General features: G+C 44.1%; 1 protein-coding gene across 1 annotated transcript in view; it reads left to right on the top strand.

Moving 5' to 3' along the window:
- The window catches only part of QSOX2 (quiescin sulfhydryl oxidase 2), a 128684-nt gene that overhangs the window by 87447 nt on the left and 22130 nt on the right, over positions 1-19107 (top strand). The window contains exons 9-11 of the mRNA XM_048512192.1: positions 2627-2749; positions 3331-3481; positions 13441-13629. Of these exons, the coding sequence (XP_048368149.1) occupies positions 2627-2749; positions 3331-3481; positions 13441-13629 (463 nt within the window). The remainder of the gene's footprint in view (positions 1-2626; positions 2750-3330; positions 3482-13440; positions 13630-19107) is intronic.

Raw genomic sequence — 19107 nt, 5'->3', positions numbered from 1 at the left:
TTAGACGTTACACACACTATGTCAAAGAGCACTGCTTTTTTATTTACATTGTACATCTTCATTTAGAGAAGACAATAACTTCTTTCTGTGTGTCAAGGGCCCAAATAAAAACAAAGTAGCCACTTCCCTGACCATTCCTAGATGGGTTGTCTCAACTGTTAAACTTACAAATCTGCAGGGAGGGATTGCCCAGGTGAGAGCATGCTGTACCAGAGCTCAGACACCATCAGCTGTATCAGCAAGTATCAGTGAGCTTGCTACGCTCCTGTGTGGGACTTCACTAAAGACACAACAATGAAAACAGTGTTGCACTTACCTGTAACTGTTGTTCATTGAGTGTCTTTTGTGAAGGCAGCTCTCCCTCCTTTCCATGCTGTGACCGTATACCACCTGTTATTATTTAAGCTTTGTGGTGGTAAAGGGACAAACTCAGGGGAGAGAACTCCCAGCCTTGTGATGTAACCATTTGGGCAAGAAAGTGCAGCTCTGCGGTGAAGACAGGGGAGTGCTCCTGAGAAACTAAAACTTCTAAAAGGTTGACAGTCTGTCTCTACTGCATGCCTGCACAAAAGAAACTTCATAAACAACAGTTAAAGATAAAGTCAACACTTTTTTGTGACTAAAAAAGTATATGGGATCTGTTTTAATAAATCTTGCAAAAATGATATCCACAATCAAACTGTTAAATAAGTAATGCACACAGCAATACAAATATCAGCCAACCACCAATACACAGGCATATTCCACAGTAAGCATATATTGGCAAAATTATCGTCTTCAGTGGTCAGAAGAAGAAGAAGAGGAGGAGGAGGAGGAGTTTGGATTTATATCCCCCCTTTCTCTCCTGTAGGAGACTCAAAGGGGCTTACAATCTCCTTGCCCTTCCCCTCACAACAAAAACCCTGTGAGGTAGGTGGGGCTGAGAGAGCTCCGGAAAGCTGTGACTAGCCCAAGGTCACCCAGCTGGTGTGTGGGGGAGTGCACAGGCTAATCTGAATTCCCCAGATAAGCCTCCACAGCTCAAGTGGCAATCAAACCCGGTTCCTCCAGATTAGAATGCACCTGCTCTTAACCACTACGCCACTGCTGCTCTTTAGTAATTAATTATGCAATACTTAAGTAATGCACATACCAGGAAATGTGCTATCCTTACACAAAAATATTCCTGGCCAGGCAAAACAATGGGGCATTCAGTATTCTCTTCTCGGGATGCTGAGTTCTCCATATGACCCAAAGTGGTCTGTCATAAAATGTGAACCTGATCAAAACGTATGGCTCATTGTGTGTCTAAGTAACCAGCTTCTACCATAATCCTAAGAATACAATGCAGTGTTTCATTGTATTGTTCTCCTGTTTTGTAATTCTACTTTATTGTCTGTATATCAGTGCGTTTTCTGCTGACAGGTAATCTCCCAAACTACTGGACCGATTGCTTTGAAATTTTCACACAACATTGCATTTGCGTGCAGCCAGGTTTCCATACTGTTTCCACACCTCCTGTTGTGTGCATGTCACAACTGTGCCAGTTATTGTGTACATGCTACACCTGTGACAGTTGGAACCACAGTTCTGTTCCGCAACAGCGCCATCTGCTGGCCTTCAAAGCAACACCCTCTGATACAAGGGAAACCATGCCTTCTTTGAAAACCGCTGCCATCTGGAGTGAAAGGGATGGTCTTGCCATCTGGACATGGCCCACCCAAGCTGAAATTTGAACACAACGTAGCTCATGCCTCCCAGCATGTTTTAAGCTACTTACGTAGCTCATGTACCACACTGCCCAAGGTAAACCATGATAACAAGCTACATTCTGCCCAGTTCTCCCCCCCCCACACACACACATAGGAACTGAAAGCCAAGTAGAAACGGATAACCTTTCATACACACATCTCTTAGGGATGCGTTTCAGTCAAACTGTGAGAGGTATTGTGTACCTACCACACCTGTGACAGTTGGAACCATGGTATGGTTCCGCAATAGCGCCATCTGATGGACATCAACAGCAACACACTTCGCCTGCAAGGAAACAGAATGAAAGGAACAGGGCCCGCCATCTGGAAATGGGCCACCCACCCTAACAGAGAAAGGAGAACGTTAGGGAGGGAGGGGGCGGGGTGCCATGCAAGGGAACGGGAGAGAGGGAGGGGAGCGAGGGGCCCCTTGCCCCTCCACTCCCTTGCAAGCATTGTTCAATGACACATGTTCGAACCGTTCGCTTTCCCTTTTCTTTCTTTTCCACTTCACCAGACTGAAGCCACAGCAACGCGTGGCCGGGCACGCTAGTATTGTATATGTTCTCTAAAGCTGTTGGTATTGTTTTATTCTTACTCCTGTGTTTTGTTGAGTTATTCCTCAGTCTCAGTAATTCAGCTATTCAGATTTTCCTGTGATCTTTCCCCAAACTTTGTGGTAAAGAAGACTTGGGAAAGACTAGAGAAAAGTTGGGTGAAACCTAGGAGGCAAGTGAATGCTCCATGATGCCATGGGGTCAGGGGACACACACTTCCTAACAACATCAAAACTGTGGCAAGTAATGCATGTGGTAAAGGCCTTAATTCATAGGTTAAACCACCTTCTGTACTGAGAATAGAGCTTAAGGATATGTCTGGTCTCTTCTTGTTCACAGTTCTTTCCTGGTCGTCAGCCTGTGATAAAGCTGTTGGAGACTTTGCAAATGTGGCTGATCAGCCTCCCGTTAGACAGAATCCCTTATGATGCCATCCTTGATCTAGTCAACAACAAAATGCGGGTAAGTCAGTGCTGGTTTTGAGAATGGAATACGGTACTGGCAAAGGATGAGGGTGTATTGTAATTCCAAGAGACTACTGCCTAACCTTTACCACCATACCCCAAGGGAGAGTGAAACTTATCCTGGCCATTGCAGTGTGACTCCCAGGAGCCTTCACTCCTGCAATCTCTCCTCTCTGATTCAGGAGGGGAAGCTCACACCAGCCTGCTCCAGAAAGGCAGAAAAGTTCTAGAAAGTTCTGATCTAAAATTCTACCTTGCTTGCAATAAAACCATGAGTACGCTCGGAGCTATTTGTGAGTAAACAAAAGTATAAAGTAGTATGACTTCCATAGCTTTCCTATAAAGTGGGCTTCAGCTTTCACATTTCTAAACTATGACAGGTGCAACAAAGTTGAAAACATGCTTGAAAGTCTGAAGGATGGAAACAAAAGCACAATCAATTGGTCAAGGTTTTTCAACTCATGATTTTCAAGTCCAATTTTTCCAGAAGCTGATTCATGTATATCTGCACAAGCAGCCTGTTCATCATGCTTCCGTGTGTTTGGCCATGGAATTTTATGGCTCTTTCACCCTTTCTAGATCTCTGGACTCTTTCTCACAAGCCGCATCCAGTGGGTTGGCTGCCAGGGCAGCAGGCCGGAGCTCAGAGGCTACCCTTGTTCTTTCTGGAAGCTGTTCCACACATTAACAGTTCAAGCAGCAGTTAGACCAGAGACCTTGCATAAGACAGGTAGGAGGCTGCTGGAAGCCAGAATGTTGGGTGGGGAAATTATCCGTTTATATCCTGCCTCTCTAGATGTTTACAATATGCACAAATTTAAATCCATCTTTTAAATTATTTATAACCCCACCTTTCTCACTGAGACTCAAGATAAATCTATGCAATCCATAGAATAAGATATCTAGTAAGCAAAGTAATGGGACTAGGATTACAGAAATCTGAAAATAAGCATAAGTATTAGACATACGATAACTATGCCAAAAAGTGGAATTACATAGATAGATAATATTGTAGTGAAAGTAAAATAATGCATCCAGAAAACAGATCTGTCGTCTGTACAGTAGCATAATTCACATAACTCTTTTCATTGGATCACCCTCTGCAACCATTTCATCACAATGTAGCCTTATTGCTTTTATAAAAATGCCTCCCAAACACTTTTGTTTTACAAAGTTTGCAGAATGCCAGAAGTATGGCAGCCTTCAGACCTTCTCAGGCAGGCCATTCCAGAAAGCCACATCAGAGAATGCACGTTATGAGCACTTGTAGCAGGGTGGCATCTGTGGAAAGTCCCACTCAGACAAGCAAAAGCTGACATGCTGGGGAATGGGGGGGGGGGGGTAGTCCTGAAATTATGAGGATCTAAAACCATGAAGGGCTTTATAAATAGTAGCTAGCATCTTGCCTAGTAGCTGATAGGGCAGCCAGTGGAGTTACTGCAAAAATAGGTATAAATATACTCTGCATAGCTCAGGATACTAACCATTCAACAGGATTTTGTACTAGTGGGAGTCTGACATTAAGGGCAGACTTATGTGGATTGCATTTTATTATTCTAGTATCAGTATTACCGTGGTATGGATCCAGGTGGCCAGTTTGGCCAAGCTTAGGAAGGAGCTTATCTTTTAGATTAAACAGCATTGTAACAAAGTGGGGGGGGGAGGTTTGGGGGGGTTGCTTATCTGAGCAAGGCCTTCTACACGTACCACCCTTAATTTGCTTCTCTAGGAGTAGGCTCTTAACTGAGTCAGTTGAACTGCCATTGGAAGTGGCAACCACAGTGTTCCATCTTGTCAGGATTCAGTTGCAATTCATTCACTCTCAGCTATTTAACCATAGGAGTCTGGCAGACATTGATTCAAAAACTCTACCTCATCACCAGGAGATTTGAATAGAGAAATACAGAGCTGGGTACAGTCCATATGATGGTGACATCTAGTTCCAAAGCTATTAATTATATCTCCTAAGGGAGACATAATCCATAGTTTTATAATCTGTAGAGATTTTATTTTTAAGATTTTATGCTTCCTTTCTACTTGATCAGAGTTTCCAAGATGGTAGATAGATTGACCAGCATTGTAGATAAGAATGCACCTTCTGGGACCCCACAGGACAAATTCCATTTTGATAACTGATCTCCAGTGACAACTGTTTGAGTTTGGGTCATACAGAACACAACCTACTTCTGCTTTCAAACATCTCAATAAGATGGCCCGCTGCTGCATCAAAGGCTGCAGATGAATCAACAAGGAGCTGCAATGAGGCATGACTTTTAAAAAAAATTAAAAAGCATGGCCTTTCTCCATATTCAGATGGAGATCATAGAATCATAGAGTTGGAAGGGGCCATATCGACCATCTAGTCCAATCCCTACTCAGAGCAGGATCAGCCTAGATGAGAACATTCCAGGTTAGTGTTGTGCAGCCACTGCTTAAAGGACTGCCAGTGATGGGGAGCTCACCACCTCTCTAGGCAACTGATTCTACTGTATCACAACTCTTACCATAAATATTTTTCCTAAGATCCAGTCAGAACCATCAGCCTAGATGAGAACATCCCAGGTATGTGCTTGTACAGCTGCTGCTTGAAGACTGCCAGTTATGGGGAACTCACCACCTCCCTAGGCCTCTGTTGATACACCCCAAGATTGTAGTAGCCTTTTTTGTTACTGCATCACACTACGTGGTCATATTTAACTTACTGTCCCAGATCCTGTTCACACACACTGCTACTCAGCAGTACTTATATCCCCCATCCAGTATGTGTGTTCCTCATTTTCGTAACCCAGATGTAGAACACAGCATTTACCCTTGTTGAATTTCATCTTGTTCATACCTGCCAACTTTTCCAGTGTGTTCAGATCTCATTGAATTCTATTTTCTGGTGTGTTTATTGCTCCTCCCAAATTGGTACCATCTGCTAAAGCCACTGATACTATCTCTGTCCCATAGTCTGGCCTGGAACCAGACTGAAAATTGTCCTGGGAGGATTAGTGATCGAAGAAAGCCTTTGCCTTTACCCAGAAAAGGCAGAGACAGGACTGGCCACATCAGTTTTCTGCAGGAATGGTTTTTTAAGCAGCAAACGGATAACTGCCTCTTTGAGCTGCCAAAGGAAGATACCCTAAGACCGCAGTTGATTCATGATGGACGTCAATGGATTATTAATGTATAAACTAAAAATTATAACAGTACAGCAAAAGATCTAGAAACTCATTCAAGTCAGCAAGGAATAACCAGTAGTTGTCAAATGCTTTCCTTGCCACTTTGCCAAAATCCTCCAAAAGGGCCCTGTGGACCATCAGAAGGGGTCAGAACCATCATAGAGAGTGGCCCCAGTCTGGTTGAGGAGTTCTGCACCTGGTGAATAGAAGGAACTGTGAAGAGCATTTTTTTCTGAGGTCCACATTTAGTGGGCAGGTTTGATAAAAGAGAAGTGGCCCTTCATGCATGTGGGGCCCACATAACGAATGGTTTTAAGAACTGGCACCTTGAATTGAGTATAGGAACAGACTGAGTATGAGCACAGCTGTTTCAAAAGTGGCATCATATGTTACCAGAGGCTTACAGAACAGATGTTTGAACTCCTGTGTGTTCAGTGGCCCGGTAATCACCAGGGGGCGTTATACCTCTGATTTATAATTGTTCACTGGGGTCAGGGCTGGCTACAAAGCAGTTCTTACACACATTCTGCTTTCAGGCATGCATGTTGTCTCTTACATATGCTGCACAGGATGCCATCCTTCTTCCTGGAAGTAAGTTTATTGAATAAAAGAGAACTTGCAACTGAGTAGACCTATTTCAAGAGTGGTGTTGTGCCCCTGGACTGTTCAATAATGAGACTTTGTGTTCAAATGATTTCCTTTGTTGAAAACAGCATCAGGATTAAGCATTTAGAAGTCCAATGACAGAACTAGACTTCGTGTGCCAAAGGAGCTTCCATTATACCCTTGCCCCTATTCCTCCTCCCCTCCCTCAATGCCCAAATTACACATTACCAGACACCACTCTTTGGTGCCCAAGGGGGAGCAGGCACCCCATCATTTCCAGGGGGAGGCAGAGTTATGTCCTTCACCAAGTCAAATTCCATACTCCCCAGTGCTTTAAAGTGCAAAGCAAGCAGCTTTATACCAAACTGATTAGCCCATGCTGGAAAATGAAACTAACAAGCTAACAAAGAGAAGCATCCCCAATAGAAGGTTCCCACATCCTGGCCAGGAGAAATGTCAGGATCAGGCCGGAACAAGGCCAGGTCATGACAGGTGGTCAGGGAAGAGGCCCAGTCCCACTCAGCCACAATCCTATCCTTGGTTGGAGGAAGGGGACAGACACCAACTACAATGTCGCACAGCCTAGTGGTCTTTCTTGATTTTGTACTTTTTATTTCTAAACATAATAGTAGTAAACTTGCTAATAAAAGCTAAAGACTGCAATTCTATGCATGGTTACTTGAGGCTAATTCCCAAGGAAAAAATGCCTAATATGGTCTCTGGAAGTAGAATGAGGGTGCTGTCCTTCTTCCTGGAGGCAACTTCACTGAATAAAAGGGGACTGACCTCTGGATGCCAGCTTGGAGTGCCCTGCAACACCCCCCCCCCCAAAAAAAAAGCCTTTGAAAAGTGCTCATTCCCATCCCAGGGACTCTGATTGTAGTCTGTGGTTGACAATGCAGCCCTTGGGGACCAAAAATGCAGTCCTAAGATGGTTTACTCAGAAATAATTTCCATCTTATTTAATGAGATATACTGCTAGGAAAGAGGATTGCAGATCCTCTTTCTGGCACTGGTTTTGACCTACTCTCTTTCTTTTTGTGATTCATTCCTTGTTTTTCTTGCACCTTTGAATGGAAGGAGTGGGCCAGTTGTCTTCAGCTGCAAGTAGTGCTTGCAAGCATCAAGTTTTCAAGGCTAGGCGCTAAAGAGGTAGTCCCAAAATCAGCTCACTGGATTTGCTGCCTTCAGTTATGGCAAGTGCATCTTTGGAACTCTTTTGTGGCAAAGATTGCAGCATCTGTAGTTTGCATCAGTCATCATACTGTCAGACCTCAAGTCCAAATATAATAGAAACTGTAGATTTGTTCTAAAGTCTTTATTTCACAGAGAAGGGCAAACATCAGCATAAGAACATAAGAACATAAGAACAAGCCAGCTGGATCAGACCAAAGTCCATCTAGCCCAGCTCTCTGCTACTCGCAGTGGCCCACCAGTTGCCTTTGGGAACTCACATGTAGGATGTGAACGCAATGGCCTTCTGCGGCTGTTGCTCCCGAGCACCTGGTCTGTTAAGGCATTTGCAATCTCAGATCAAGGAGGATCAAGATTGGTAGCCAGAGATCAACTTCTCCTCCATAAATCTGTCCAAGCCCCTTTTAAAGCTATCCAGGTGAATGGCCATCACCACATCCTGTGGCAGCATATTCCAAACACCAATCACACATTGCATGAAGAAGTGTTTCCTTTTATTAGTCCTAATTCTTCCCCCCAGCATTTTCAATGGATGCCCCCTGGTTCTAGTATTGTGAGAAAGAGAGAAAAATTTCTCTCTGTCAACATTTTCTACCCCATGCATAATAATTTTTGTAGACTTCCAATCATATCCCCCCCTCAGCCCCTCCTCTCCAAACTAAAAAAAGGGGAGTCCCAAACGCGTGCAGCCTCTCCTCCTAGGGAAGGTGCTCCAATCCCTCAATCATCCTTGTTTGCCCTTCTCTGCACTTCTTTTTTCTATCTCCTCAATATCCTTTTTGAGATGCGGGCTGACCAGAACTGGACACTGAGTACTCCCCAAGTCGCTAAGGTCGCTTCCACTGCTTTTATATAAGGGCATGACAATCTTTGCAGTTTTATTCTCAATTCCTTTCCTAATTATCCCCAGCATAGAGTTTGCCTTTTTTACAGCTGCCATGCATTGAGTTGACATTCCCATGGAACTATCAACTAAGACGCCTAAATCCCTTTCCTGGTCTGTGCTGATAGCACTGACCCCTGTAGCGTGTATGTGAAGTTTGGATTTTTTGCCCCTATGTGCATCACTTTACATTTTGCTACATTTATTTATTTATTTATTTATTTATATTTTAGATTTATAGGCCGCCTCTTCCCCGAAGGGCTCGAGGCGGCTCAACAACATGGCTGTTATTAACAGCAACTCAACAACATAACGTAAACATTAAAACTCCGGCAGCAATTACATATAATTGAACTGCATTTGCCATTTCTGAGCCCACTCACCTAATTTATCAAGGTCCGCTTGGAGCTCTTTGCAATCCTTTGTGGTTCTCACCACACTACATAATTTGGTATCATCTGCAAACTTGGCCACCACGCTACCCACCCCTACTTCCAGGTCATTTATGAATAGGTTAAAGAGCACTGGTCCCAAAACGGATCCTTGGGGGACACACCACAATTCTACATCTCTCCATGCATTGTGAGAACTTCCCATTTACACCCACTCTTTGTTTCCTGTTTCTCAACCAGTTTTTAATCCATAGGAGGACTTCCCCTCTTATTCCTTCATTGCTGAGTTTTCTCAACAGTCTCTGGTGAGGAACTTTGCCAAAAGCCTTTTGGAAATCCAAGTAGACAATGTCCACCGGTTCACCCCTGTCCACATGCCTGTTTACACCCTCAAAGAACTCTAGTAAGTTTGTAAGACAGGATTTGCCTCTGCAAAAGCCATGCTGACTCTTTCTCAGCAGGTCTTGCTTTTCTACATGTTTTATAATTTTATCTGTAATGATAGATTCTACTAATTTACCAGGAACAGTAATTTACCAGCAAAGAGGGATCTGAAGATTCCCGCTCAAACCCACTGCCTATATTCTCTACTGCCCCCTCCCAAATGGCCTCTACATTCCCCACTTCAAAGCACTACAAGCCTGGGAACAGTTCACACTTCCCTCCAAATAAGATCTGTGGCCAGACTGTCCTGGGAAGGCGGGAGAGAGCCCCAGACATCTGCAAAGTAACAAGCAGTAATAAACCATTCTCTCCTTGCCACACCTACCACAGTCCTGACACATACAGGCAGCCATGTTTTGCTGTAGTAGAAGTTTCACAGATAGTTTCAGGATCCACCCTACAGAGAACTTGTGACAGTAATCCAACCAAGAAATTAGAAAAGCATCAGCAAGTCAGGATAATTTATGAACCTTATGAAGGTGATATCAGGCACTCCTAGCAACAGCAAAAGTCTACTCTTGTAAGAGCAAAGCTATGTCTAGAAGCATCCATTGCCAGAGCTGGTCAGCATCCCTTTCCAAATCAGGCATATTGATCTTCTAAAGAGTATCTGGTTTTCATGCTAGCATCACCACTGACTTACACATCTGCAAGGTGTGTTAAAGATGGATAGCTGAGCACTATTGTTGATACCTTCAGCTATGCTGAGTATGAACTTATTCAGAAACCACATGTACATGTTAAAAAGCAACAGTGGAAGTGCCAAGCCTGAGGAAACATTGCACATGACACACCCCGAGAGGGCAATTCAACTCCAGATTCCTGTTTCATTCAGGTTAACAAGAAGGCAGAAACAGATGTGAATCTCAGGCCGCATCCATAGCTAGTGGCCGTGGAAGCACGTCATTGGAATGCAGCAGAAGGCAATGGCATGCTAAGTTCTTGCTAATGGGAGAAGCCTGGCCCTTCTCCTCTCATAGACATTCATTCAGGGTGCCAGTGGGTACATGCTTGAGAAGGAAACCACAGCCAGTTCCCAAACATTGACAGATGTGCCTGTAAGAGAAAGACATTTGCAAGTGGCTGTTGTCACAGCCACACTATCTTAGGTGTACACCTAAAAACTGTTTGAAGTGTTTGATAGCCAGCACCCAGAATGGAGTGGTCCAAGAATGTTCTTCATTATTCAAAGTATATATACACAGGACCTGGCTGTACTTAAAAAAACCCATCCCTGAATGTTTGGCAGCCCTGGACATATTACTCTTCCCATGGGAAGTTTAATGGTTGTGGAGAGAGCTGATCTGATGTCAAATCTCCAGTGAAAGAAACAGCACCTTGTAGAGAACAGAGGTTTATTCATACAACCAGAGAGCAACTTGGAAAAGCCAGAATTGACTTTTCTGCACGCAAACATCAGTAATAAGAAGTGAGGAGACACCCCCTCCCCCATGTGAACAGACAGAAAATATGCAGGCAGTTTGATAAGAGCAAAAAGTCCATTGGAGCTGACCTTGGCCAGCACCTGGTGGTGAGCTACAAGAAAAGAAACACACACTACTAATTCCAAGTCCCACTACTATTCCCATCCCCCATAAGCCCAAAGTGCTAAGCAACCCCAGCACCCCTAATGCAACCTGACATCTGACTTGCTCCTGGTTGTTCAATTGCTCTCTGAGCCCCTCTGTAAACACATGATTTTTGACCCAACTTGACGGATGGGCCTCCTGAATTTTTCTTTTTCACTTCCAGGACCTTAGAAATCTGTCCCTACCGCTCATGTGAATAGTTTGATCCTATGGCTAATTAAGAAAGAGGTAGAAGAAGGGTTATTCTGGTTTTGGAAATTCCATGGTCTTTCATCTTCAGTTTCCCCCTTCAGAATGTGCCTCTGTTTAGACTCACAAACGAAAAGCAAGTTGAATCGTTAAGGATGGACATCTGTTTCTGAAGGAACACGCTTTCCTTTATTTTGGTGTAAGCAGAAACAGATGTAAGAGTCCTGTGCAACCTCTGCTGTCCACCCAGGTTAGCAGTGACATGAGGCCTCACTATTTTAACCTAGCTTTATTAAACCTGGCCTTGCAGGTTTAAAACCTTGCAGGTTTTAGAGCAAGACTGAAACACTAAAATGCATTTTTCGTGGTTCAGTGCTTGTGTTTGTTTCTGTGTCTCCAGCATGCTTAGCCATCCATTTAAACCATGCCATATTTTTGATGATAGCTTCTTATGGCAAAAGAATTGGGTCACCCTCAGGCTATCGGATTATGTCTTGGGAGGTTTTCCTCTCCTTATTGCTTGTTTTAAATCCCATCTACTAAAAAGCCTGATTGCTTAATCCTTCCCATCACAGGTGGGATTTTATGGTTCTTGCCCACTTTAAAGATTAGGGTTACCCTGAATTGCAGTAGTTTTGAGAGGAAAGAGAAAAGGGAGATTACACTGGGAGGTGCTGCAGCTGATTATGTGAGAAGCAGCAGCCCTGGGCTGACAACACTCACAAATGGGGGAGCCCAGTGGAAAGGGGCTTGTGTCACTGATTTGGACTCTCAATAAAATGTTCATGTTTTTCCACAAGGAACTTGTTTTACATTTTGCCAGATATAGTTGCCTGAATTTTACTCCCTAGAATCTTTGCAAAAAAGGATTTTTGCCATTTCTGAAATAACTTCACAGTGAGAATTTGAATTAAGCTACCCAATTCTAACAGAGCTGCCTAAAATGATCTAACCTAACTCTTTATGTTGTTGTGACGATAAAGTGCGGAAGGGAAAATGAAATCTGGATTTTTAGCGTAATAAAAAAGTACTCTATTTATTTATACCCCACTTTTCCCTTCACTTGGGACCCAAAGTGCTATAAGGCTCCATTTCCCCCTATTTCATTGTATAAAGGAATCTACTTGCAGAAGCAGCCCTGATGAAACATTTTCCATGGATTAATTTCATTCCAGGTCTGTCTCCAGTGGCTTCTCACATAACTGGGCAAAGCACGGTATGCCCAGAGCTTGTTAGATGTACAGACTGTATTGCGGGTGTGTGTGTGTGTGTGTGTCTTTCACAGACATCAGTATGAACCCTTGGAGGCAATGAGCAATCTTGACCCCTTGCACAGATGAAAAAGATCACAATGATGTGTACACTTAAAAAGACATTAACCTCTGCTCTTGGATAGAATTGTCACCATCTTGAGGATTAACTTTTAATGGCCTCTGAATATCCTGCGTCTGTGAGGCCCGTGTGTGTGTTTGACAGACAAAAACCTTTTCTGCCCCAAGCTGGAGAACAAGGTGGAGCTCTTGTTTCTTGCAAGGCATCTCCCTCACCACTCCTCAGCCTTTCCTTTTAATTGAACAGCATGAGTAGAGCCATGGAGACTTTGTAGGAAGAAATGTTTAAAAGGATTGTTGGTTTGACGGGTGGGATATGCTGCTGGCGTCATGGAGAAGCGTGACAGACAGAGGCCCCTTCTGCACACGCAAAATAATGCGTTTTGAAACCACTTTCACAACTGTTTGCAAGTGGATTTTGCCATTCCGCACAGCTTCAAAGAGCACTGAAAGCAGTTTGAAAGTGCATTATTCTGCGTGTGCAGAATGAGCCTCAGTCTGGAGAATTGGGTTTGATTGTGAGTGCCTCCACATGAAGCCTGCTGGGTGATCTTGGGCCAGTCAGTGCTCTCTCCAAACCCTCTCAGTCCAGCAGGGGCAAACAATAGCAAACCATCATCGAACATCTCTTGCCTTGAAAATCCTGTGAGGTCACCACTGTGACTTAATGGCACTTGCCACGACCAAAAGAGGGCAGGAATCCTCCAGAATCATTAAAGGGATCTGACTCTTTTGCTTCAGAACATTTAACTGATGTTACTGGAGATGGAACTTTATATGTGAAATATGCATGTCATGTTCTGTGCAATTGATGAACTGTGAGCCATGACCTTTCACCTTGGTGTAAAGCAACAGTTTTTTTCATCATGTATTTCCTTTATGTACCCCTTATTGCAGGTTTAGAGGAGAATCCTCGGGCGGTCCTGCAGATCATGCAGAAATATGTCAAGAATTTTTTTGGATGCAGGGCTTGTGCACAACATTTTGAAGAAATGGCCCAAGAGTCCCTTGATTCGGTGAAGACCCCAGAGGAGGCTGTGTTGTGGCTCTGGGAGAAGCACAATGTGGTGAATTCCAAGCTGGCAGGTAGAGGCAAAATCTCTCTTCCCTCCATTGATCCTTTATCAGAAGTACTATTTTATTGTGATAGGTTTTCTGTTGCTATAAACTAGAATTGATCAGTTAAAAGAGAAGGTCAATAAAATTGAGTTATATATTAAGGCTTTGTAGAGCATCTTCACATATAAGCTTCTGCTGCCTTTGCCTGCAGTTCCTTTAGCACAGCTTTTTTTACTGGTCTTTATGTTGCTGGGAAATACTCCCAGCCAACTGGCAATAGCACAGCCAGCATGTCAACACAACATAGGCAGTGTCACAAAGCCAGTTCTGAGTAAAGAGTCCTGTACCCCCTCTGAATAGGTGTTGGGTGGGAATGGTGCTGTCACCACCTGGACGGGAGTGAACCCTGCACACGGGACATACTTTTGACCAAAGGTTTTGTTCTGTTCTGCAGTGAACAAAAGTGTTCATGAATATTGGCTCACCAGAATTACCATACAGGATTTAATAAAATGTTTTTGTTTGAATTCATCGAAATACATTCTTAGATGGAAATCTAAACTAGACTTGACTGCCAAAGTGGATGATTTCCAGCAAAGAAACAAGACAAAATATGGGGTTTCCACCACATGAACATTGGCTAAGGAATTAAATGTGGGCCGTGGTTGACTAGACACAGCCTCTGCAATTTGGAACCGTTCATTTTGTTAGTCACATCACCTTTATGCCAGCAAAGAGGAGCTGGCACAAACTGCATACTTGACAGGGCTGCACTCAACAGAAACAGCTCCCAGTGTGGCTTGGATTAGAGGCCCCTTCCACACACACAAAATAATGCGTTTTCAAACCACTTTCACAACTGTTTGCGAGTGGATTTTGCTATTCCGCACAACTTCAAAGAGCACTGAAAGCAGTTTGAAAGTGCATTATTCTGCATGTGCGGAATGAGCCAGAGAGTGAGGAACTTTCAGGGCCTTTCGTCAGAATTTATTTCAGAGGTTAGTTGTTCCATTAGCACTAGTCAGTAAGAGAAAAATGTGTTTGAATATTTCAGGGTATTGCAGCAAATGGCCAGATGAACATTGACACGAGCCCTGCAATCCTAAGCACAGTTACCCTCTTCCTAAGCACCGTTACCCTCTTCCACATGGACTTCAATGGACTTAGAAGGGCTTAGGCCCACTCCACATGGGCCAGTAAACACGTTTTAGAATGGGGAAAAACATTTTGGAGGGGCACTTCACACAGATCCTGCCTTTAAAGCCAGTCTGCCCCATGCTATTTTCCCCAAACCAGGTTTTTTGAGAATTGTGCAATTCGCGAGTCTTCTGAAAAATACCAGGTTGCCAGCTCTTGTGAGCAAATGGCTGGGCAGGAGGCTCTTTATTCGCCTCCGTTTTCCTTAAAAAATGTTTTGTGTGGCTTACATCTGCAGAGCCACGCATGAGCAGGTGGTCGTATTGTGGTATCATGAGACGTCAGCATGGCTGTGGGGATTCATTTGTGCATGCCTGCGTAGCTACGTATCGATGGGAGGTAATTTTTAAAAAATTGATGCGCCTCCATGTGAAGGTGCTACAGCAACCCACATTGTTTCTGTGAGCTCCAGTCACTGCCTGCAGGGATGCATGCAAACACAAAAACAGGAAAATGGGTTACTTTACCCTGACTGCAACCTGCTATACATTTGCTGTGCGAAGTGGGCCTTCGAGTTGCCTAGGATTGCGCTGAAGATTACTCTATAAAGAGTTTAGTTCAGGAGCCTGCAAACAAGGTAGATAATTTATGCTGGGTTTGAGAATTAGTGTTTAGCATTTGCATAGTGTTTTCATTGTTCAAACTGCCTGGCTACATTACTCCAGAAAACTTTTCCATAGACCTTATACAGCACACTAGTATTATTCCACCTTGCAATTTGGGGGCTAATTCCAGACCTCGGATCTGGAAACAACAGGAACTGTAGATTTTGTTCTAAAGTCTTTATTTCAGAAGCACGTAGGTAGCATCTTAGAAAGAGGAATCTGAGATTTGTGTGCAAACCCCTTACCTATATCCCATAGCCCCCTCCCACAGAGTCAACCACTCATACTCCGTTCTACACACTACAAAGCAATTACTACAAAGCATAGGCAGTCATTGGAAGTCTGGGGACAGTTCGCACTTTCCTTTGATAGGATCTGTGTGCCGGATGCCACAGGGTGCCAAGGGGAAGGCGCCGGACTTTTGCCCCACATCAAAGGATGGTAATCCACCTCCCCCTGCCTGCCGGCCATCTGATCCTAACAGACTCAGTTCTGACAGCTAAGAAGCCACAATTGGAGACTGAGATGAGATTTCGATGGGCAGCATTAGTTTCTACACGACAACAGCTCGATGTAAAGAGTAGCTAAGGAAAAAGCCAACTGGAAAAGACTGGCAAGGACTAAAGAGAGTCATCCAATATCTCAAAGGCATAGTAAACTATAGTCTGCACATGTCCAGCAGTGATAACAGTAATGAACTCACTGTGTGGGTAGACAGTTTGTTTGCTGAAGAAGCAGATAGGAAGTCTGTTAGTGGTTACTGGTAAAATTTAATGACAGTTCTATCTGTTGGCGTTCCAGAAAGCAAAGCACCATTGCTACCTCAACTGCAGAGGCTGAATATGGAGCGTTATCAGAGGTGTGCCATGAAGTGCAATGGTTACAGCAGCTGCTGTGTGAGCTTGGTGAGGAATGCAAATCACCAGTTTGTGTATACAAGGATTCACAAACATGCATTGCCATGGCAGAGAGTGAAAGCCTCTGAACTAGAACAAAATACATAGTAGTCAAATATCAGAATGTCTGTAGCCTGGTGCAGTCAGGTGTTATTAAACTGACCTATATACCTTCAGAGGAAAATGTGGCAGACATACTGACAAAACCTCTGCCTACACAAAAACACAGTTACATGGTGTATGGACTTGGTCTAGTTGACATGTGTGTGTTGAGGGAAACATGTAAATAAAAGTGCACTGAAGTAATTGTAAGCACACACTACTAATCTATTTGAAATGTACTGTATTGGTAGAAACAATAATGAAATGTTAAAATGTGTAAAATAACTGTAACTATATGTATAACTGTTAAACACCGTGATAAGAATATGAGAAGGGGTGTTGAGCTAAACAGTACAGTGAATGACATATTCTGACGTAAGAGTGAGGTGATCTAGATCAGGAACTGTCACATACAAATGTGCAAGTCAGCAACTATTCAGAAAGGTCAATCCTGACGTCAGTGGACAAGATAAGGGTCCACAAGCTGATTGGATGATAAAACCATAAAGCTGACTAGCAACACTATGTTGGTGTGGTGTCTCGTAGTGGGAGTTTGTTTGTTGAAAGTTGGAGAGCGGAGAGAGGGAAAGCAGTGTACAGCACATGTAAATATTTCTGCACTGATGATGAAGCCTTTCTTAGTGAAAGAAACCTGTGCTGTGTGATTGCATTTCTTTCTTGCCTTACTCCTTTTGGGCAACTGGTGGGCAGCTTCCAGTGTGTTTATTATGCTGCGTGGACAAACCATACCCTAGCAGTTGTTGAAAATAGGGTAGGCACTTAAAGCTTAGAAGGTTGCAATTCTCAAAGAGTTCTCATTACCTGGCAGGCTGAGTGAGCTCCCTGGGTGAGCCCATGGTCCAACAATGGCTGCTCTCTGCACAGCCCTGGCAAGAGCTCTGCTCCCCAACAGAAAGAGAAAGACAAAGAGTCTCTCCTCCCAGTAATTTATCAGATCCCAGACCCCACCCTCTTTTGACCTGGTCAGGCTGGGTCAAGATATCTTTTCCCCCTAGGTCAGGTAGCTCTTCCTGATGTTCATATGGATTTTCTAAGTCCTCCAGATCTATGGTACGTGGTTGGAGAAGGGGAGGAGGGAAAAAGGGGGGAGGAGCCATTTCTCCACACCCCTTTTAAAGCTATCCGGGTTAGTGGCCATCACCACCTCCTGTGGCAACATATTCCAAACACCAATCACGTGTTGCATGAAGAAACGTTTCCTTTTATTAGTCCTAATTCTTCCCCCCAGCATTTTCAATGTATGCCCCCTGGTTCAAGTATTGTGAGAAAGAGAGAAAAATTTATCGCTGTCAACATTTTCTACCCCATGCATAATTTTATAGACTTCAATCATATCCCCCCTCAGACGTCTCCTCTCCAAACTAAAGAGCCCCAAACACTGCTAAACATACCCTAGCAATTGTTGAAAATAGGGTAGGCACTTAAAGTATAGGGTAACATTGAATTTCGAGAAAAAGTCAGCCCACCGTAGTTGTTTTGTGATTAATTTAAGCTTGCCAGGAGGAATGCCAAGATTCCTATGGGGTGCTGGGGCCACTTGCTGTTTTGGGTTTGGGGGGATGCGATTTCAGTAGGGAAATATGTAGTGTATTTCTGATCATTTTCACCAGCAGGTGTTGGCCAAGGTCAACTCCAAAGGACTTTGTCTTTATCTTACTGTCTGCATATTTCTACTTTGGTTCTGCTTTGGTTCACATGGGGGGGGGGTAAACCCTCACTGATATTACTGTTGGTTTGCAGGGGGAAAAGTCAGTTCTGGCTTTTCCATGCTGTTCTCAAGATGCTGAATAAATTTCTGTTCTTTACAAAGTGTTGTTCCCATCATTGAGGATCTGACATTAAGCCAGAACTCCTCTCATCGTGCTGCTCTTCATGCTCACATCTGCAGCTGAAGTTGCGCATTTGAAATACATACTTGCTTTTCTTCAAGGACTGTCTGGCCTCCCCTTGTCTCCTCGCGGCATGGCTAGCCTCATTGAGGAGGGGGTGCCTGGCTTGACTTCAGATTCCAGCAAGGCTGGTTCAGTGGGGTCTGATACCCTTCGAAATGACAAATCGGGACTGGCAGCTTGTGATCCATACCTGGGAGCAGGTGTGAGTGGACAGACCACTTCATCCCCCATTCTGGGAGAAGGACTGGTGGCTGCCGGGGCTCCCCAATATCTGGCTGCTCCATTACTGGGAGTTGCAGTAAGACGGAAACAAACCTCAACTGTGCCTATAGTTCCCCTATTGGACTTGGATGAAGCCATACCTTGGATGGGCCACGGCTTCTTTGGCAAAAGTACCAGGAAAAGCTGAAATGTGGTGCCACTTCCACAGTCGCGAGGCGGTTTGGGACAATGAGCGGGCTTCTGGCACCTCAGAAGCCGGGGCCCCAAAAGAAGCCCATTCCTCATCAGAAGCTATCTGAAAATGAAAATGCATGTCGGCGGCGCCTTGATTTATGCCTCTACTGTGGAGAACCCAGTCACATGGCAGCCAGCTGCCCAGCAAAACAACCGGCAAAACTCCGGCTCCGAGAAACGATTCGTCCGCCAAAGGTCCCAATCCAAAGAAGGGGACGGCACACCTCGCACTCTCCACTGAATTGGATTACAATTTGTCTGATGAGGACTACAAAGGTTATGTGAAGACCACTTTGGACAACGCTCAGGATATTTTGGAAAGGGTGAGTGAACCCA

Source organism: Sphaerodactylus townsendi, linkage group LG12 (assembly GCF_021028975.2).
Source record: "Sphaerodactylus townsendi isolate TG3544 linkage group LG12, MPM_Stown_v2.3, whole genome shotgun sequence".
Classification (NCBI taxonomy): Eukaryota; Metazoa; Chordata; class Lepidosauria; order Squamata; family Sphaerodactylidae; genus Sphaerodactylus; species Sphaerodactylus townsendi.
This window is presented reverse-complemented; position numbering and strand designations above follow the sequence as displayed.